Source organism: Elgaria multicarinata, chromosome 3 (genome assembly GCF_023053635.1).
Source record: "Elgaria multicarinata webbii isolate HBS135686 ecotype San Diego chromosome 3, rElgMul1.1.pri, whole genome shotgun sequence".
Classification (NCBI taxonomy): domain Eukaryota; kingdom Metazoa; phylum Chordata; class Lepidosauria; order Squamata; family Anguidae; genus Elgaria; species Elgaria multicarinata.
Window position 1 is genome coordinate 122,682,131 of NC_086173.1, and position 22,789 is coordinate 122,704,919.

A 22,789-nucleotide genomic window follows, 5' to 3' on the forward strand; every position below is an offset into this window, starting at 1 on the left:
CACATTACACTTTTAGGTTTTGAGAACAAACAAGGTCAGAGAATATCTTGTTGATGCTTTTATGGTGTCTAGATTCTTGTACAATTCATCATCATGGTAAGTGCATCAGGTACCAATGCATCATGCCGTGTGTGTGTGTTCGTTTACTAGTGCTAAATCTCAGTTTTTCCTTCTGTGATGAAAGGTATTTGTAGAAGGAATTGACAGTGGTTGTTTTTCCTACTCCCTACTTGAGATGGCTCCTATATTTTGTTTAAGTTTATATTATTAAGTTCATAGATAGGACAATTCATGGGGAGCTTACATTGCTATCTTTGAATAAAATAGTCAATTTCAATGTATGGGGCTGTAAATCAGCACTTTTCACTGAATTTAGAATTCATCTCTTTTTTAGTACAGTGTGTGTAGTCTGCCAAGAATTTTTTGAAAGCTCATAGCTCACAGGCTATTGTAATTCGTGCATATTACCTACATACTATGCAACCATCTTTCTCCACAGAATCTTAATGTGTCATTCCAAGGCTGTGGAATGGATTCCCTGAGTGTTCGGGTCATGGATACAGACACTCTTAGCCAAGTTAAAGAGAAAATACTTGAAGCCTTTTGCAAGAATATTCCATATTCCCAGTGGCCAAGAGTGGAAGATGTTGATCTAGGTAAAATATTTTTTTCTCTGTTCAGGAATACCAGGCCTTATTTTTAGGATATAAATGCTCATGCATAATGTTCTAACATGGAACACTTCCACTCTGTATTTTGCACTTGTTGATCTCCTTGGGATTAAGTTGTATATTTATTTATTCAGAATTATAACTTGCCACTTAGACCAAAGTCCCAAGTCCAGTACTTGCCTAGAACACATCCAAAGGGAATCCACCATGTTCCTCAATTAAAAATGACATGGGGATAGGTGGAGTGTGGTGAGAATAAATTACTTACACAGCGCCAGTGATTGAAGGACCCAGTCACTCGCCACGTGTCCATCATTGAGAGGTGTTCAAGTTGGAGTCCCAGGCATACCCTCAGCATCATGTGCTGCCCTGTTGCCACCATGTTTACCTCACAATGACCTGCAGCTAAAAGCTTTTGCCTGGTCTAAGGCATATTCTGTGGAATAGCAACCAGGAGGAAATTGACAGTTGGTAATAACTGGCCCCAAACTACAAAGAAGGTTTGGGGGGAAGTAAGGAGCATCCCCTCCAAATATAAATGCTGGGAGAGGGGTGGAGAATATGGTGGGGCTCAAGGGGGATCTCGGAGCATTCCCTCCTGAGACCCACAAAAAATAAGATACAATTATGAGGAAATTTGAATTCCCCATTGGGGAGGAAATACCTTAGCTGAAACCAGAATAGATGCATTCAAGCCGAAGGCAGTATGTGCATGGAATAATAATAAAAAAGAGAGTTTAGCTTACATTATCTTTCTCAAGCTGTGGTTCAGAATATACATTTGAAAGAGACTGAATTTACTTCCACATACATGTGTTCAGTTATTCGTTAAGCAGAAGCAATTGGTCTTGGTTTTGGGTTTTTTTAAAAGATCCAGATAATTGGAAATCAGATCCATGCTTTTTCTTTTCTTTACACGTTCTAGAATTGGTGTAGGCTGCACAGCACAAGAGATGCAGAATATCAGAATGCAATGCAGTGATTGCATTTTTACCTACTTGCTTTAACCTTGAAAGATTTCCCACAGTGGGTGCTTGGAGTTCTCCGTATTTGAGTTTCATGACACAAGAGTGCCCCTAAGAGCTGCAAAGCTTAACACTGAAACACCTGTGTCCTTTTGTCAAACGTGGCATCAAAATAAGAGAAGCCATTTGCGCTCTTCTTAGCACGTGCTGTGTTCAGACAGGGTTTCCATTTTCTTTATTTAGAATGGTTTGCCACAAGCACTGACAGCTACATCCTTCGGGACCTTGATGACACTTCAGTGATGGAAGATGGCAGGAAGAAACTGAACACGTTAGCACATTATAAGGTAAAAAGTGTGAATGCTCCAAGAACTTCCCTTCCTTTGGGGCTGCCTTTCCTCGGGGACGCACTATGATTTGCTTTCTAAGCAGGATTAGCAGAAGCAAGCAGGAAGGTTGCCATAACTCCATGAGACCTTCCGGGGAACAGACATCTGCCCTGGCGAGAAACTCGTTAATATTGCAACACATCGAGACTAATTAAACGCTCTTCATGCAAAACAAGTTATTGCTGGGGAAAAAAGCTTCTTTTTCCCAGTGGCTGCCATCCATCCTAATTAAAATTATACCGTTCCTCTTTCTTGTTCACAGTGATGTCAAGAGTTCCATTGGTCTCTTATGGGAGCATGGTTTGGTCCATTTTCACTTTCTTTGAGGAAATAATTTCATTTGAAGTGGCAGTCAGATAATTTAGGCCTGCATTCGAAGTCATTTCACGCCCAGAAAGTAATTTCATGCAAATAGTCATGAGACTGGGCACGGGACTATTTTTGCAGTACTTGGTGCTGAATCTTGGGCAAGTGACTTCACACATATTGTATGGAGCTAGGCCCAAGTGGTTGCATTATGACCAGCCAGTCATATGGGTCGCTATATATGTGAATTAGGCGTAGGTCCATGGTTGTTCCACAGCTGTGTTCTGGAATAATTCTCATCAAAGAATATAAATGCAAAATGTTGTGAAATGAAAAGAAAAGTGTATTTTGTAGGATGGATCTGCAAAGAGAGTATTACATTTCTGAAATCCCCTATTCATGAATCCATCATGCAAATTCTATGCATTTTTTATCATTCTGGTTTAATGCTTTGCACAACATTATAATATGATATAATTTAATAAGCTGCTTGTTCCTAACGGACTCTTTATTTGTTTTGTATCCCCTTCACACAGATCCCAGACGGTGCCTCCCTAGCTATGAGTTTAACTGATAAGAAAGATACCACTTTAAGTAGAGGTAAATTGTTACTCTTTCACCACCATTCTTAGATTATGGGCTTATTTGTTATTTGGGGAAGGGGTCCCTCAGAAGTTGCAAAATGAAATCCTTCTGATCATTACTTAAAGACGAAATTACATGTGGCTCTCAGTCATGTGTAGTTTTTGCCAAATGTTGTTTTTGTTTTATGCTTTTGTACAAATTGTAGCCATAGAGCTGCTTTAGCCCAGGGCAAAAAGCTTCTGGAAGGATGCTTTTAGCGAGAAGCTGGTAATAAGAAAGAAAGCTTAAGAACTGCTCCCCTTGATGCCAACTTTTTGCTTTAGTTCACTGCTTCTTGTGACTGAGACATGCAATTGCATGTTTATGAGATACCACTGCCTAGTATCACATGTAGTTTGGCCCTTGAGTATAATATTATATTTATTATCAAACTATGGCTGCCATCTTTTGAAAGCATGTTAAGGCTTTTGTTCTGAGGTTTCCCAAGCAAAGCATTCTGAGGGCCAACAAGAAGAGTGGGTGCTGTTGTCAATTGATAAGCTAATTCTGGACAGAGTTGCACTCCCTCTGAAGGATTAGGGTTGTAGTTTGGGAGTGCAACAGGAGGCCCAGGTGCCTGCTGTAGCCAGGAATATTTTTCTCAGCTTCGGCTGGTGCACCATCTGTGCTTTTCCTATAGAAGGCAGATGAAGCTACCGTAATTCAGGCCTCCCAACTAGATTATTGCAACATGCTCTATGTGGGTGTGCCCTTGAAGAGTGTTTGAAAACTTTAGTTGATGCAAAATACGGTAAACAACAGGTTACTTTCTGGTGTACATTTTTCAGTCTTTATTCCACCAGTCTTACTTCAATTGCACTAGCTTCCAATTTGTTTCAGGGCCCAATTCAGAGTGCTGGTACTTACCTATAAAGCCACAAATGGCTATGTGAAAGATTGCCTTCTGCCATCTTCTGAGGCCCTATTCCGCCATCAAAAAAAGGTTCAGTGTGGAGGGAATATAGGACAAGGCCTTTTCTGTGGCCACACCCCAAATGTGCAATGCCCTCCCAAGAGAGGTTAGACTAGCCCCACCCCTGACAACTTTTAGGCAGGTAGCAAAAACATTTTTATTCTACCTAGCTTTTAAGGGCTTTAATTTGTCAAAGGTTTTAACTCTGCTGCTCTTGGTTTAATACCATTTTAATAACGTTAAGCAGTATTTCATTTGTTTTTGTGGTATTTTGCTTTCTAAACCGCCTCAGGCAAAAAAGGTGGTATAGAAATTTTTCTATAAATAAATCTCAGTGTGTTTTCTCTGGGGAGATGGGAATTGTGGAAAGGTGTGAGTTTTTCTAATTGGGCCCTAAGAAGGAGAAAATTGAGTTTACTGTACTAGAGATGGGTGGAACTGGAGCCATATGACTACATACACACACACACACACCTGCAAAAGGTTTGCTGGGGCCATTTTTTTCTTCTGAAAGTCCACAAAACCTTCCAGACCTTTTCAGAATCCATTTTGGATTCTAGTCAGTACCAAATCCTCCCTACAAACACTTGTGCCACAATAAACCCGTTCGTGACTAAGAGAAACAGCACACTGTGGGCATTTTCACATGTGTGGTTCTTGCTTCAGTTGGCATTGTAATGCATATATACATCTTACATTGACCAGAAGGTTCATTTGTATTACAAATGTCTCCCTGCCACATTCTTTTCTGGAGTAATAGTGATTAAACATTTATATAAATACTACAAGAGAAACTCAAAGGCAATTTAAGCCTAGTTTGTGAAGATGTTCTTTGTCTGTCTGCTCAAGGTGAAAGCACTCAGGAAGCTATGAGAAGTTTCTATAGCTTGGAGGAAATCAGCCCATCATGACATTCGTTGTGACTTGGACATAACAAGACTTACATTTCTGTGACAGTTACAGTGATTAAGCTACAGTAATTTATGTTGTTGAATCCTACCATTCATCTAAAAGCCTTCAATATCCTCCACAAAACTGAGCAGGATTGATGGCTAGACAAAGAGACAGAAAGGCAGAGCAGAGACACTTAGCACCCTGTTCAGTGCAGCGCATGACATTCTCTGAATGGCAGCCAGCAATCTGAGACAAAAAATGGGTGTCCAAAGAGCAGCAAGCAGTAGTTTGGCACAGCTATAAGTGGGGCCCAGGCCTGGAGCCATCCATAAATATAATATAGCTTTGGTCAGCAGACTGGATGTTATGAGATCATCCTTTTCACTGTTGCTAAATAGGCCGGTTTGTTGACCTTTGTACTTGAATGGCTGCCTTTTCTGTTGTGATACACCAGATGTCAATCTCCACCCTCTTCAGACACCAAGCTTTTAGCTAGGTAAGAAGTCTGCAAGTAAGCGGGTCGAGTTTTTCGGCAGTCAGCGTGGCACTTTGAGACGGAAACTGACAGATGCTTCAAAACCAATTTTTTTTGGGGGGGGGAACGTCTCAAAGGTCACCAGCGAAGAGGAAAATACTTCTTATTCTGCGCCATTTTGCTTTTCTCTGGAAGATAAGGTCTCACAAAAGAGGGAAGCAGTATCTGTTTTCTTATAGTGTAACCCTATACATGCCTACACAGAAGTAGGCCCCATTGAGTTCAATGAGGACTTACTCCAGGTAAATGTGTATAGGGTTGCAATTGCCTCAGCCAGATCTACAGCTGAGGAGCCCAAGCGATGGAGGTGCCCTAATCTCGTAGGCGCTGCTCTGTCCAGAGCCCTAAAGAGCTCTTGCTGGCAGGGCAGAAGGAACACCAGAAGCACTGGGTGCTTCATTCCCCCACCCGCTATTAGAGGGAACATCGGTTAGAGCAGCCTTTCTCAACCTGGGGCGCTCCAGATGTGTTGGACTGCATCTCCCAGAATGCCCCAGCCAGTTGTAGTCCAACACATCTGGAGCACCCCAGGTTGAGAAAGGCTGTGTTAGAGGAACCTAAGACCCCGTCAGATACCCCTGGGGCTGTGCTGGAGGCACGATTGAGAGCTGGCAAGGCTTAGGATCCCTCAGATCCTTGGCCACTTCCTCCCCACCCAACTGCTCACCCCCAGCGTGCCTATTTCCATGCTCCACAGTGTCCGCCTCTCACCTTGTAGCAGGAACCACTGTCAAAATCTCCACTGGAAAGAGCCAGAAGAGAGGTTTTGACGTTAGAAAAATCACTCTGAGGTCGGAGCTCTGATTAAGACCTTGGAAAGGGTTTGTCTCAAAAATCCCATGGCCCCTCGATCGCAGCCTTGGTGGTCTAATTACAGTACACTCCTCTTGCAGCAGACATAATGGCGCAAATTCACTATATCCGGTGTAAGGTAGCTCTAAGCAGGAAACTTTTCCATTCCCGCCTGATTACCCTTCTTGTTTCAGTGAAGCAACTGTCCTTAATAAGCATGCACAGTTCAAATGGGATGGAATGCATTTGATTGTTGACGTGTTTCATCTACACTTTGTTGTAAAAATATAGAGAGAAATAAGTTGATGTAAGTCTCCTGTTGCTGATGGAGGTATAGCGGAATACGGTTAGGTTCTTCTTTCTGTTCTAAAATAACTTTATTATATTGCTATATAATGATGGGACACACTAATTCAGTTAATATTTGTTTGTTTATTTATTTATTATATTTATATGACAGACACACCCAGTAACAAACATTCTACTTGCTTACATCAGTTTCCTCTACCCCAGCCTCCTGTGTATGTAATAAGTTAGGATTCAGAGTTGAGGGTGGGGGAGGATTTGACTTGGAACTTCCTCAACGAGTCAGGTCTGATTCTCTCTTAAAGTCTGTTCAAGCAATTTTGAAGGAGTTGACAAATGTTCAGTGGTGAAAGGCAGCAAAGCCTGTCAGTTGGAGAGCAGAACTGGAAGCCAGTGTGTCCCATCATTTCCTCTTCATTCAGCCACTGCGTCAAGTCCCCAAATCAGAAAACATAGATTCTACCACCAGACTCCGTGCAAATGTCACCTGCGTCGGTTAATGTTTCATTGGTTAATATTACTTACATTCTGAGCGCTGTAAGGATATTGTGTGTTATGGCTATTGGTTATCCTCGGCAGCAGAGATACCCAGGCATTCCTTCTTAGAAAAGACTTGCTGTGCAAAATAGCAAGTTAAGAAATTTTCTTTCCTTCATTTTCTCTGTTTGTTTGTTTTTTTAGTGAAAGATTTGGACACTGAAAAATACTTTCATTTGGTAAGTATTCTATTCCAAGAGCAGTCCAGAGTAATGTTTCTCCTACAGTGGGTGAGCTAGGGATATTTTCTTTAGGGGACATTTCTCCCTCTCTTCCCTATTTCCTTTGTAAGAAAATGTCTATTTGAGAATTGTATCCACACACACACACCCAGAAGGCGTGTGTGAGACACAGTGCAGATAAATTAAGTAAAGTTCCATCACCGTATACACACACACACACACACACACACACACCAGCTTTATGCAAAGCTGTGGACATAGTTACTTTGCCAGATTTGTTTGATGGGTGGGAGGCAGGTCTGATCCAATGAAATTTGCCAAGTGTGTGTGTTATGAAACAAACCCCCACCTTCCTCCTCCACAGTTTAGCAATGTAGAGTGAAAGGGCAGTAATTCTGCACATGGTTTATTGTCGAAGACAAACCTCGGAATGCTTTCCATATGCAGACCGATGCTTTTGTCAGCTGGCCAGCTTGTTGGCCTAGGATCAGACCCACCAAGGATTGTGTGTAGCAACTGCGATTCCTGCATTGTTTGTGTAATAAGAAAATAATTAAATACACATTATGTTTGGCAGCGAGAAGGGGAGAACTCAATTTTTTATCTTAAATCTTAATCATAATCTTGCATATATTTCTAACATATTTTACCTTAATAAACTGTCAGTTACCAGAAGGGAAAGGAGCATTGTGGCTCGTGATGTTTCAGACAGCTGAATTCATTGTAAACTGAATCTATAGCAGATATCTTCATTCATTAAGAGGAGGGAGAGAAAAGGAACCAAGCAGCCCAGCTGGCAAATAGTACAATTGGTTTTTAATATTGTTGCATTGTTCATAATCCGAATGCTCTGGTTTATTTATTTTATTTTATTTATTTATTTATTTATTTATTACATTTTTATACCGCCCAATAGCCGAAGCTCTCTGGGCGGTTCAAAAAAATTAAAACCACAATAAAACAACCAACAGGTTAAAAGCACAATTGCAAAATACAGTATAAAAAGCACAACCAGGATAAAACCACGCAGCAAAATTGATAAAAGATTAATATATAAATGCTTTGTTGGCATTTATTTTAAACGAAATCATTTTACCAATCTATAAACTACTTTGGGATTTCAGTAAGTGGTGGTAATAATAATCCTGTCTTTTTGCTATTGGCAGGTCCTTCCCACAGATGAATTGAATGAAAATAAAAAATCCCATCGACAGAACCATAGGAAAAAAGTCCTTCCTGAAATCTACCTGACCAGATTGCTCTCCACAAAGGTAGGAGACAGAGACACTAGAGCAGTGTTAAGTGTGAAATGGTGACCAATGCTGGCATGTATCAACCCACCTTATATCTACCTGGTACCAAATCTCTGATTCCAGCAGTCTTGTTCAGTGCATATTACCAACTCTGCGTTTCTAATAGATGGGAGAAGCAATTGGCACAAATCATGATCTTCAAGAAACATCCCAATACTGCTCAGCTTTTTACGTCTCTCACCCAGAAAATAGCTGGATTCATTTATCAAATATGGGAAGAATATTTGTAGTTCAATCTTATGTCTGTTTTCTCAGAACATAAATTACATTACATTTAATGGAGATTAGTCCCAGATAAGTGTGCATAGGTTTGCAGTCTTAGGCTGCAATGTTACACTTACTAGGGAGTAAGTCTTGTTGAACTCAATGGAACTTCCTTCCGAATAAATATGCTTACAACTGTACTGTTAGCTTACCAGATCTACTCAGATAAGCACACCTTTAAAAATCCATAGTTCTAATAAATTCATGTTTACCTATGGGAAGAAAGTTTTGTTTCTTTTCTTGCAGGCCCCCAGAAAAGAACTATACGCTACACTACAATACGACTTAAGCATTGGATTATATTTGTATTTTGTACCTTGTTTTTAAGAATTATGATGTATGCATTATTATGCATTATGATGTATTATCATAATTCGGAAGGCATTGGCAAAAAGGGTATATAATATATATCACATTCGTGCTAATAATATATAAAACATTAGCACGCCTGTAATATTCCAACAGCCACTGATTCTAGGCAAATGTGCCTCGAGAGCGGAGGTGATTTGAATGGGGGGGGGGATTTAATCTTTCCCCTGCCTGCTGCTTTTCCCCTTCAACACTCCGCTCACCCAACCATTTTTCCCTGTGACATTCCAGGCACATGTTTGTGAGATTTGTTTTAAAAATAAATAAATAAAAATGGCTTATAAATGTTTTGAATGAATTTTAAACAGTTGGGTTGGAGTTATGGTGAGAAGCAGCAGGTGGTGTAAGGGTTAAGCACGCTGCTCACTACCTCCAAAAGTGCATTTGAATATTAGAGGGTTGCCTTCATAGTGCCGGGTTGGCACCACTCCGCTGCCAAACCCTGCGCTACCCCTGGTACGCGGTGGTGGCAAGTTGTTCTAACGAGGGAAGGCAGCACAGTCTTTCCGGTGGCCATTAGGCTCTCTGGGCCCGCCCCGGCCCGCAACTTTTAGCGACCCATAGGAGGTTGCCTTCCGCCCGGTAACACCCCCAGAGTTGCTCTGAGTGAGGACAGGCCAGCGGAAGAGCTGGGCTGAGCTCACTCTGGCTGGAAAAGCCAGGTTAAGTCCCTGACTTTTCAGCCGCACATCTTCGCTTCTTTGCCCTGGGGTGGCTTCGAATCTGCAGCTGCGTCATCTAACCAACAGTGCAGATTTGGAGACACCCCGGGGCAAACACCAACGTCAAGACAGCCCCTAGATTACACATGCTGGCGTATAACACATAAGTAAGTCCTCCGCATGCCTACAAATGACTAATATAAGCATGTAGTCTTGTTAAAGAATTGTTTGGCCTATGTGCAAGACTGAGCTAAAACATGACAGAAAAACTTAAATCAGCTGTGTCTTACTGCTAGCCTACATTTCCCAACATGTAATGCTATTCTTTAAAAAAAAAATGATTACAGATTGCACAAGTGGAGCTTCCAAGCACTTTGATGTCATGACTTCTGCTTCTTGTTTTGTTACTTAAATGGAACTGGAACATGTTAGGGAATGTGATAGTATCTCCTCAACTCCTGCATTTCACACTCATGGGAAAATGCTGGTCTTGCTAGGATCTCAGACACTGTACAAGACCCAAAAAACACACCCCCACCTCTGCAATATCTGGGACTGCCTGATGCCGTGGTGGTGAACAGTCCAGTCTACATTAAGAAACTCCACTTACAGCATCAGCACGATTGCTCTTAATGGACTTGGACACAGTGCTTGGCTTTAAGCCGGCCTGCAATTCCAGAGCTTTGTGATTCATAATTGCAGGAGAGATCGTAAGAGTCGCCCAGGGGTCTGCAGCTTTTCCCACTGTTTACCACACAGAACAGTCACAGATGTGCTCTTGGGTTCCAGCAACAGAGAAGGAGAAATCTAGTGCCAAAAAAGATTAAATGCAAACTAAAGCTAATTATATCACTGTGCACAAAATTAACCCACATCTCCCGCTACAGGCTCTGCTTTGCCTGCGCCTTCCTTTCAGTCATTTTATAGCACAATTTCTTCAACTTCGTTGGAAAAAGAATAGTCATGTCTTAATAACACCTTAGTCACCATAGTTGCTGCTTCCTTAGGCCAAAAGGAATATTCTTGTTTTTCAGGGCACACTGCAAAAATTCCTGGATGACTTATTCAAAGCCATTCTGAGTATTCGAGATGACAAGCCACCTTTGGCGATCAAATATTTCTTTGATTTCCTGGAAGAGCAAGCAGAGAAACGGGGGATCTCTGACCCAGACACATTGCACATTTGGAAAACCAACAGGTTAGGAAAATCATTTTCATTGTTTCTGCCTTTCACAAACACACGTATGAAAATCTAGTAATTCAAAATAAATCATGGCTTATATTATTAATCACTAGAATTATTAATAAGAGTATGCAATGAAGGCCAGAATGCTTAAGGATCCAGACCCAGAAAGATGGGAGGGTGCAGGGAGAAAGTGAGCAGTTATCAGGTAGATTCCTGGAGGCAAAGGCTATCAATGGCTACTAGCCTTGATGGTTGTATGCTGTCTCCAGTATTCAAGGCAGTAAGCCTGTGTGCACCAGTTGCTGGGGAACATGGGTGGGAAGGTGTTGTTTCACCATGTCCTGCTTTGTTGGTCCCTCGTCGAGAGCTGGTTGGCCACTGTGTGAACAGAGTGCTGGAGTAGATGGACCCTTGGTCTGATCCAGCAGGGCTCCTCTTATGTTCTTAAATTCTTAGGCCTTAGCTAGACCTACTTTATAGTCGGCGACAAAGATCTCGCGTTGTAATTAACACGAGAGCCCTCCTCCGTTTACATGTGAGGCACGACGACCTCAGGAAGAGAGGCGTCGTGCCCGCCATTATTATTTTTTTAAAGAGGAAGGAGCGCACAAATGGTCTTGCGCTAAAGGTAAGGTTTTTTAAATTTTAACTACTTTTTCCACTCCTCCCACTCTAACCCCGATGTGCGCAGCTCCCAGCGAGTAATCGCCGCAACGGGCCACATGTTCCACGGTCTCGGGCTCAGCCCGGGACCGCAGAAAAAGCGGGCCCAAAGGGCAGGGCTCTATCCCGGGGCAAGGGAGGGATCATCCCTCCCTGATCCCAGGATCCCCTGTGTGTTATGTGGACACACAGGGATGATCCCAGGCTTTGCCCCATGATAAAGCCCAGTCTAACTAAGGCCTTAGATAACATAACAGGCAACATAATATTTTTTTGTGTACAATTCTGAGGCACAAGACCAAAGATAGAAATAAACAAACAAAGGAAAAAATAGAATTTTGCTGTAATTCTAAATATGCTTATGTTCAAGCAAGTCTTTTTGATTTCAATGGTAGTTCCTCAGGAGAGAAAATATACAGAAAAGAAATGGGACGAAAATGGCAAGAGAGCAAGAAATAGCTTCAGGACTGCTCAGCAGTGGAAAATATCTACTCCTCAGAGAATATTAGAGAGATGCCTTTCAAGTTGTCGCAGGGGAAACAATCATTCCAGCTCCAAGTTCAGGAATAAATCAGAACTATCAGCTAGTATTCATATGAATATAGGTTACCACAAGTGTCTGTGTAAATGCATACAGTTCTATAGATTTCTTGTATTTGAGGACGAGTGTAGATAAGCTTATTAAAGGTGAGGAACAGCTGATTGTCTCTTAGGCAATTGGACCTGTTAGGCAGTAATCAGTAGAGTATTTTCCTATTATATTTGTCCTAAGCAAGTACAGTAAAGCTCTTCAATGGCAGATGCATCGATGTTCTTTGGCAAGTGTGGTAGCAGTACTAGCTGAAGAGCCAAAAGATGAATGAACTGTGGCAGCTTATGTGGGTGAACAGAGAAGGTGTTCACAGAATCTTGTGCTGTTTCTCTCCATGCCGTGGGAGTTTCACGCCATATATTTTCTGAGCAGTAAGTCAGGCACCTTTGCCAACATAGAAATAACTTCTGGCAGATCAATATCTGTGCTTTCAGAAAGACAGAAAAATTAGAAGCCAGAAAGAAAGCGTGAAGGTCAAACTATGAATATCATGAACAGGAAACACTCCCAGTCCTATCAATTCAGAACCCCACTGTATTCAGTTCCTACTGTGTATATTTTATTTCTCCTATAGTCCTGTGTTATTTCCATCGCCCTATAATGGAGTGATGAATGACTGATAACGACAACCATGTCTATCAATTGTATGTTTACTTGTGCAGCCTACCTCTGAGGTTTTGGGTCAACATTCTGAAGAACCCCCAGTTTGTCTTTGACATAGACAAAACTGACCATATAGATGCCTGCCTGTCTGTAATAGCCCAGGCCTTTATCGATGCTTGCTCCATCTCTGATCTGCAGTTGGGCAAGGTACGTAACGAAGGATGGTGTTTTCATTTCCACATAAATGTCTTCCATTTCTTTTGCAACTAGTTTCAACCTAGCCAAGAAAAAGACAGAGCGGGTGGGTGATTAATCTGTAGTTGTAGTCAAGCAAAGAAACTGGCAAAATGAAAACTATAGACTGATATGATAACAACAAGTAAGCTGATACAAATACTTCCTTCCATTTCATTATTTTTAATAATAAAGGCTGGGCCTTTTCCATGGCAGAACCTGGATATTGGAACTCATTCCTCTAGAAGATCTGACAATATAACTCAGTTACTGAGTTTAACCAGCAGGCCTTGTTTAGGCTTTGTTTCCAGGTATTTTTGCTTAGTTTCAACTTCAGAATCGTGACATCACTTTCCAGTTTGAAAACAATAGAAGGGTGATTTCAGGTTGAAAGGTTGATTTAAAATTATTTCCACTCTGTTGGAATACAAATTGGTGCAGTTTTAGATGTGGTTGTTGTTTTCAAATTGGTGTTTTCATGCCCAACGCTTCGCAGAGGGCATGGCCAAAGTGCACCTGTTTCTGTTATCCACTTTAAAAGTAGGGGCACCATTTTGAAAGCAAAAACACCTGTTTACCTGCTACCAACCTAAATCCTTTCGCAAAGATAAGGCAGAGGTAATAATTTGGGGATCAATATGTGTCACACCAATTCTAATTCTCTTTGTTTGGACATTTTGAATTCTCCACTCTCTTCTTTTTTCTTGTCCACTAGCTGGATATTATATGCTGTGTTCTAATGGAGTCTAGGAAGCTTCCTGACCTCAGTAAGCCGAATGCTGATTTATGGGATGGATCTTTTGAGTGCTGCAACCATTAATTATAACAAAGGCCTGTTTGGCATTATTCCACCTTGTAGCTAAAATAGAACCAAAAGGGACCATTTTGTATACTTTCTTTATGATTTTGCTCAGGATTGGGGTTTGATCCCACTCATTTTAAATAAATCCATTTTTGTTAAATTATAGTTTTTGACTTGCACTACTCAAAAGATTGCACCAACTTTCCTACAGACCACCTTAACTTGTTTTAAAAGGAGCTTAATGCTCAGTTAAGTAGATTGGTTGCTCATAGAATCTAAGCTGGAATAGAGTTGAGGTCTAGGTTGTTAGAGATCATTCCCATATTATGTTCTCAAGCTGTTAAAATGACCTGAGTAATACTTAAACATTCAGATGGTGGCAGAGCAGATTTAGACTATGTAAATTTACACATGAGAGTGATTCTTGTTTGATTGTGAAGGAAAGCTCTTTGTCACAGAAGGCATGCAATAGGAAACACCTCTTCCAATATGTGCCAGGTTCATCAGGAGATACCTTACTTAAATTACCACTAGCAAGCCAGGTAAGAGTAGGAATGGTTAAAGCACAGTTAAAGCTAGGGATTATCAATATTTATAATCAGTCTCTAGCTGTAAGTGTCATTTGGAACTTCTCAGCATAAATAAACTCAGTTGTCTTATTTCAGCAAGAAGAGAGAAGGGAGTTCTATGCTGCAGTTAGGAACGGGGGCCGGGAATGCAACTATATCATGAAAGGCCATGTATACAAGTAAATAATATCTCTGGATTAAGACCACAAACTTTTTGCCATGGACCTTATTCTGCTCCTATATAAAAGCTCCCAGGACAATATTCAGGAGCAACTGTAGAGTGAGAGTGTGTGTGTGTGTGTGTGTGTGTGTGTGTGTGTGTGTGTGTGTGTGTGTGTTATTGTCCTTCTCATGGCTCTGCTGAGTTTGGTGTTGACATTTGAAACTTTCCAGATAAATAAGTTTTATTAGGGAATGTTGTAAATCACATCCCTCTCAGTGTTGGCACATATACAGCGTGTGTAACGCAGAGCTGCAGTGTGGAGAGGGCCTGTGCAAACCACCACAGCTGAACCTTCTACTCTGTGCTGAAAGCACTGGGAACTGCTTCATCGGGAGAGATTAATATGGGGTGAAGTTCTAATGAGAGATGTGTGTTTTGTGTATTTGGGTTTCTGAATATTTTTTCATCTGTTATGAAATACCTACAATTTTCCTTGTCAAACTGTAAGTTAGGGTAGAGTAGGTCAGCTGGGGTCAGACAGCAGATGGAAATGTTTTCAGAAATACAATCACATAAAAGAAGGCATTGTTGAGTAAAGTGGGGAAAATAAATCCCTAACATCAAAATAACTTACATATATATACAGCATGTCATACTTTTCTGGATCCATTCTTGTTATTTTCCCATGATTTAATCACAACTAACTTTAGTAGAGTCCCTCAGTATGCTTATCCAGAAGATCCTCTCCCTTTGTTTCTTGGGGACTGAAAGTTACCCACCATTTAAAACACACACACACACACACACACACACACACACACACACACACTGGCTCAGTTCGCATGATGGCGGCTTGGCCACCCTGGCCGGGTTTGCTTGACATGACAAGCTGCACTGCCGAGGGTAATTATGTTAATCCCCCTGGAAGTTGACTAGCATGTGCAGGGTGGTTCACAAGCCACCGTGGCTTATTCGCCATCCTGCAATCATGCAAACTAAGTTACAGGGTTGGATGCAAGATCTGCATCTATGGATGGAAGGGCTTTGCTCATGATATTCAGGATTTCCCTGCATCACAGCTCACCTCCAGCAGCATGGTTCCTTGACCCTCTTTGTAGCACTCTCAGGTGGCTGGTGGGACTGCTATGGGGAGGGAGGGGGCAGAGAAGTCACTTTCTACCAGTGCGGTTGCACATGCCTAATTCTGGACCTAACCCATCATGTTTTGTCTTTGGGAGATTGCACCATCTTCCTATAGAGACTGTAGGACAAGAACGGGAAGGCTCTGGCTGGTTGAGGAGGCCTTGTGGGCTGTTTTTGGCTGACAGGCTGGAGGTTGCCCACCTCTGGTATAGTTCAGTCCTTCAAGTGGCGAGAGATAAAATCAACCTGCTGTACATTGGTTTGCAAGCTGCATTTATAGTGAAATGCAATTGTAATACGTTGTTGGCCCTCCCTCAAGAAAATTCTAAAGGGTCGTCTTGGAGCCAGATCACCATTAAATGTGCTATTGCAGGTATGCATATCTGCAAATGCTTCTAGTTAATTGTATTTATTACAAGCTTTGTTTATAGATGTGCAGATATTCCATTACAATGGGTTCTTTAACGTGCCACTGCATTTCAGTATTTTGAAGGACAAATTGCTGCTTTCTTAAGTACTATTGCATAATATGCTCCTACTCTGATGCTAAGAAGCCAGTTATCAGCTGATAAAATATCCATGCATTCTCTCTGGATTTCTCTCTGTAGGACTCACCTACTAATAAACTATTATATGCCAAGGAGATTCCTGAGTACAGAAAAATAGTGCAGAGGTATTACAAACAGATCCACGACATGCCACTTCTCAGCGAACAAGAAATGAATGCACACCTAGCAGAGGAGTCCAGGGTAAGAAATCAGCTTTATCACAGTGTATCCATGCCAGAATAGCAGTAGCTTATGACATCACCAGCAGAATGGCATCCCAGAATTTTGGGAACAAGAACTTTTAGTCATATCCAAGATACACAAGACTGATTTCAAATCTATGTAAAGATTAAGTTCTATAGCTAAAAGTTGCTAAGAGTTATTGTTTAAAATAATATGAAGAATCAAACGAGCCAAAGCAAGTATAAATCAGTCAAGGCAATGACCTTGATTGCACGACCGTTTCATTTCTTTTCCACAACACGTAAGTTATGTATGGCACATATTAATTAACTAACTTAGAAGAAAACCAGAGTTCAAATATGCTGATGTTAGCTTAGAGCACAATCAAATCCAAGTACCATTTTAGTGCAATTGATTTCTGTCAAATAGAATGGATATTGCTTGGTGTATATTGATTAATATTCTTCCCCTGTTTGTTTTATGCTTTATGAAGAAATATCGGAATGAGTTTAACACCAATGTTGCCATGACTGAAATTTACAAATATGCCAAGAGATACCGCGGTCAGGTAAGCGGCTTCCTTTGCCTAAAAGGCAGAGCCAGTTTTCACTTTTCATTGCTGATTCATATGAACTTGGGCTGACTTTGGTTGACTGTAACGTGGGGGGGGATCTACACTACTGCTTTAAAGCGCTTTATAACAGTTTTGACAACTGTTGGGGCCCAGGACACACTGCATATACAGGTTTCAAAACGTTTTCAAAGTGCTTTAAAGTGCTTTAAAAGCAGTAGTGTAGATCCCCCCTAGGTTATGTTTGCATGGATAGGGAAATGGTCACGTGATGTTTCATCGCGTACCCACTCTGCACTGAGCCTTTACCAACAAGTCTGGATTTCTTCGGTACATGCTGTTGTTCACTCCATGCTATCTTATCTAAAATGTGCAAACTTCCAAGATCTACAGATCTCTTCATCAGGTGACATGTTACAAAAAGCCGGTTGAGGAATGGGGGAGGCTAGCTTGATGTTGTAAGTCATGGTGTCTGCAAGGTCACCATCGTGAAATTGAATAAAAGAGGATGGGCCTGCAGATTTACAAATAAGGCTCTAGCAAGTGATATGATAGTGGCAGGTTTCTGCCCCTAGGATTGCTTGAAAACAAAAAAGGCAGGTTTTTTATTCCAAATGCCAGGTGTGTGTTTTTCTGTCTTAGTATTCACATACTGGCTTGAAGGAGCAGTGAAACTTTAACAAAGGAAGCCTGGTGTAATTAAAGCACTTCTTAAAGTAAAGCTTCATTCCCTCCCCCAGTTTTTCCATACCACTGCGGTTTCTCCATTTCAGAATTTCATAACAAACCTTTAAAAGTATGATCAGAATAGTACCGGAAATCTAAAAAATACATAATGGTTTTGATGTTATTTTTATTCAGTGGAAACACAAAACAGTTAATCTGTGCATTTGAGAAGATTGCTGTGTTATTTGAAGAATTTTCTTATACCAGACTCTAGAGCAAGGTTTGGCAACATCTAATTTGCCTCCCTCAAGTGTTGACCCTGCTCAGATGACACGCTAAGCCACTGTGTTTAAGCATTTTGAGCTCAACATTATGGCTTAGCATGTCGTGTGATTAGTCCTATGTAGAGTAGACTCATTGATATGAATGGGACTTAAGTTAGGACTAAAATCTCCTTAATTTAAATGGGTCTACTCTAATTACAATTAACACTGGATACAACCCATTGACTTCCAAACTATGTTTTTAATCTAGTTTGTAGTACTATAGCAGTCTGTTGTTCAGAAAGTGTGGAGATATTTAATCCTCAGCAGCTGAACTTAAACTGAAAGCTGTAGTATTGTCACATAGCGCTCTCCCCAATAGCTCACCTGCAGAATATTAAGGAGGTAATGCAGGGTATCACCATTCACTTCCTTAGTTTCTTAATACTTAGAGTTTAACTACAAGATGGGAGAGACAGATGGGCTTAAACAGGTGAGTGATTTAAGTTCTTGAATGAGGCAGAGTAACCAAACAGAGAAAATACTATTCCTTGTCTCTTAGGCTTCAATCCTCTTAACACTTCCCTGGGGCAAAGCCCCATCAAACTCAATGGTGCTTCCATCTAAATAGACATGCATAAGATTCTACTGTCAGAATGCAAGGATCTCAAACTAGCTGCAATCTCAGACCCAGCTATTTATTTATTTATTTTTATTATTCCTCAGATAGTGAATGCATTGGACTCCAATCCCACAACGAGACGCACACAACTGCAGCACAAATTTGAGCAAGTGATTGCACTTATGGAAGACAATATTTATGAGTGCTGCAGTGAAGCATAGGTGGCAACCTGGACTTTTTCTTCCACGTCTAGAAGTGACCTTCTCTACAGTGCACTGTCTTTTAGGGAACATCCTTTCGAAATATGTGTGTGTGTCAGTATGTAGCCTGTTGTATGTATATGGTGACTAAGAAGCCAACTTGATGGTTGGTCTGGCCAATCTCTTTAAACCATCTGGTGAAGTGAAGGTTGTCCACCAAACAGCTTGAAAATCCCTTATGTGATCTGCACTGCATGGCACCCATAATTTATTTGATCTTTCAGACAGAGACACAATACTTGCACCGACAAATGTAGTTGTTTCTTCTAAAGAGCTCCTACACTTATTTGAAGCGGCTGTCTTTCCCTTCATTCATTTTCCCAGAGAGAGTTTGTGAACCAGATATCAGGATATGGAAGCAATGCTGAGGTGGTTAAGAGAAAAACAGACACCTCAGGGAACAATGAATGAAGGTTTCCAAAGGCCCTCGGAGCAACAGTGGAACTCCCTCTAACAGTGCCCCTCTTCCTCCTGTGTACTTTAAATATCAGGGAACCCATTTACTGTACACAGTCTGCTGCATTAGATGTATTTTGTGCCTTTTATTTTTGTACTGTACATGTAAACGTAACCACACCTTCATCCAAGGTTGGAAAGAGGTGGGGAACTCACAGATTAGACAATGCAGTTGCTTCCTAAGTAGTCATGACATGTGAAAGCACTTTACCCCACAACGGAAATGGCTGTTGCCTTGCTGGAGGGATCGTTATTGTGTAGCAGACAATGTCGGAAAAGAACAAATCAGTGCAGCTGTTCCCACTTCCCAAAGCTTCCCAGATGTTTGTGCAGACTGAACTGCAGTCAGCGAACTCCCCTCTAAATACCCATCTCGCTCAAGAAATCATTTTCCTGAGAAGGAGAAAAAAAAATATTCACTGCAAGGGTCAAAGGGATGCTCTTCCTTCCCTTCCTTCTGGCCCCCAGTACGTTAGAGGGAATGTACAGAGCTGAACTCTTGGTTCAGCATGAATCCAAAGTTAATACAGTTGGCTTGACACAAGACCACTGGTAGTTTTACTAAAATAAAATAAAAAATGGTGTCTGTTCCTGCTCCAACTTCTCTCATAAGATAATATCCCTTTGTGTAGTATCCTGTATTAGCATCATCATTAAAGTATCATTTTCCATAAATAGGAAGCCCCTTAACTGTTCTCAATATGCCTTTACACTGACTACAGTAGGAAGCATTATTCTCTCTCTCTCTCTCTCTCTGCCTCTGCCGTGAAGAAGAACCACACTAGTCCTATAGCTCTCTGTCAGGATTCCCCTTTAGCACCTTAGGTAGCTGCCCGGAGGCAATGGCTCTTGCATACAAGGAAATCCGAACTCACCATGAGTGCGGAAGCCAGCTAATGCTGGTGACGATGCCAAGCTCATAAACTGCCAAATAATGCTTTAAAAATACTACACTACCTCACCAAAGGCAAGGTCTAAAGGGGAGTTGCCACAGTTTATGAAGCTAAGATTTCATCACTTGGTTGGGAATTGAACAGTTTATTTTTTCCAATCAAAATCTTGTTGTTATTGGTAGTTATCCTTCATCAAGTATATCTTTCAGAAATGCCTAGTATAGAATATTATCTGGGAAACTGATGTGTCACAATGAATTTTATATATCAGTATATTAAAAGTACAGATTTTATCCAGTGCATAAATAAAGAGGAATATAAGGCATGAAAAACAGAACGGCAAAACTGAGGAAATCTACATGTGTTTGCTGAGAAAGTGGCTGCAGAAGAGAAAATTTATGAATGTAGCTGGGCTACATTTAACTTTGAAAGAGTTGTTTTTTTTCAAAATTCTTATTATTTTTTGGAACTGTGAAGAGCTGCCAATTATACACACACTCACAGAGGGCGAACTCAGGAATGTGAAAAGAAAGGCGTCTGGACCACCAATTGGGAGGAGGAGGAGGAGGAGGGAGTTGAAGAAAAACAGACAAGATTGGAGATTTTGCTAGCCCAAACTCTGCAGACAGCTGTAATTTTGGGAAGCAACAGCACAGTTTCAGCACCTAATTGAGAGTGCAGAAAGTCACTGTCTGGAGAAGCCCCTAGGCCAGAGGGACTGAACTTTTTGTCTCCCTCACAGATTGGTATTTCCTGAGTGTACGTGTGTGTGTGTGTGTGTGTGTTCATGTGTTCCAAGCAATGTGCTTGGCACATGTATGTTATGGCATATGCTTTATTATTTAATTCTTCGTCCAAATATTTGCTACAACCATTGAAAAGAAATAAATTGTCTACAAACCAGAAACTAAGGGTTGGTGCTGTCTCACAGAACCCAACTCCATTGTAATATATTTTTAACTTTGTCAAGTTATTTGTAGGTGTGTGTGTGTGTGCGTGTGTGTTTCCCTTACCTGCTGTTTAATGGAAGTGGCAGAATCTTTGGGCAGGAAAATATCTTTGTAATAAAACAACGTGATCAAACTTGTGTGGGAATGTTTCTTTGGAAGAGGAGCAAAAGTAAATTAGTGTAGTTTGTCCAGCTGTAAATGCCGTTAAAGTAACTTACACCCGAGATGAGCTGCCTTCATGCTTGTGAGATCTGCTTTATTTTTTATTAGAACCCCAAAATCCACCAAGCAGGTAAAGAATTCTGAGCCCAGGAATTTGTTTTGAGTACCTGAACTCACAATCCTTCCACACTAAAATCCACTCCTGGTTTCCCATCCCCAACAAGCATTCATCTTTTCATCAGTATAATTTGGGAGGAAGGGGGTCATTTTGTTGTTGCTATGGTTAAACAATCCCAATCTACCTTCTGTCAATCCCTGGACTGGCCAATGTACGTGTGTGTGTGTGTCTGGGACGGAAGCAGAAAAGGGCATGCGTGATAAGCCCATGGCTGAACTGAATGATAGGGAGTATCTATCCTTTCAAAAGGATATGGAGTCACAACGAATTCAGCACCTGCTCCAGATTTGAGGAACTGAGACACTACTATTGGACCATGTCTGGAAAATGGATTAGAGAGCTAACTTGCAGGCGACAGGCCTAAGGAAGTCCGACAAAGCCAGAACTGAGCTAGAGTTTCCTCTCCCTCTTGCCTGCCTCCATCAGAAATGACAGCAAAAGAGCCAGTTACAGGCAGAGCTGCTGCTTTCATATAGGGAAGTAGGCAAAATCTAGTGATTCCAGCACTCAGCTTGCTGCGACTCCAGCTCCTGTGTGAAAGCCTGCCTGGGGGAATATAATCCATGGGACAATAGATTGACATCACTTCAAAGTACTTTTTGTCTGGTTCCGTCCAATCTGTGAAACTCAAATTGCCTCTTGAGCTTCACTATTCCCTTTCGGAATCCACTTCCAGTCCCCCAGAGAGTCCCTTGACCATTACATAGAAGAGAGAATTAAACTGAAGATTTTTCAACTATGGTGATGGAAGGGAGGAAAAAAACACTTGGTGGACTTGTCTCTTTCTGTGCAACTCTCTTAAGGTTTGGGCGTAGCACTCTTATACACACTTGGTTCCTGGCGCACAGGCTCCTTCCTTTCCCTATCTGTTTCCAACCTCACTTTATAATTCCTCATTTCCTTATGTGCCTGGTACCTATCATTTGCTCAGTTTCCTGTCTTAGAACTGCCTACTTAGTCCTGTTTCCCCCCGCACACACCTTTTCCCTTCTTGGCTACAGCATACAGCTTCTCTTGTCCTTAAACCCTGGGTGAACTTGTCACAGCTCTCCTGTCCTCAGCCTGTCTTCATCCGGCTATCTACTAGAGCTTCCCCCACTAGCCCATGCTATCAGCAAAGAACTGGACTGATGGTTGGTAAATCCAACTTCCTTATCCTGATGTGGTAGTGCCACAAAGCTGATGGATTATGGGATCTCTAGAACTGACTGCAGTCAGAATTAACAATGGTCAATTTGCATATAGTTGAGGCTGAATAAGAAGAGAGGTTACATTCTAGAAACCCCACATTTGGTGGTATCTAGCAGAAAAAACAGATTGGAGTTAAAAGGGGAAGTTAGAGGACAGGTTTTTAAATGTT

At 41.3% G+C, this 22,789-nt stretch overlaps 1 protein-coding gene across 1 annotated transcript in view; it reads left to right on the forward strand.

The window, feature by feature from the left end:
• Positions 1 to 21,222, forward strand: part of PLXND1 (plexin D1) — a 164,203-nt gene extending 142,981 nt beyond the window's left edge. The window contains exons 28-37 of the mRNA XM_063121424.1: positions 500 to 656; positions 1,880 to 1,983; positions 2,868 to 2,931; positions 7,077 to 7,111; positions 8,281 to 8,385; positions 10,757 to 10,920; positions 12,826 to 12,973; positions 16,286 to 16,426; positions 16,902 to 16,976; positions 18,635 to 21,222. Coding sequence (XP_062977494.1) covers positions 500 to 656; positions 1,880 to 1,983; positions 2,868 to 2,931; positions 7,077 to 7,111; positions 8,281 to 8,385; positions 10,757 to 10,920; positions 12,826 to 12,973; positions 16,286 to 16,426; positions 16,902 to 16,976; positions 18,635 to 18,751 — 1,110 coding nt within the window. The 3' untranslated portion in view covers positions 18,752 to 21,222. The remainder of the gene's footprint in view (positions 1 to 499; positions 657 to 1,879; positions 1,984 to 2,867; positions 2,932 to 7,076; positions 7,112 to 8,280; positions 8,386 to 10,756; positions 10,921 to 12,825; positions 12,974 to 16,285; positions 16,427 to 16,901; positions 16,977 to 18,634) is intronic.
• The last annotated feature ends 1,567 nt before the right edge of the window (positions 21,223 to 22,789 follow it).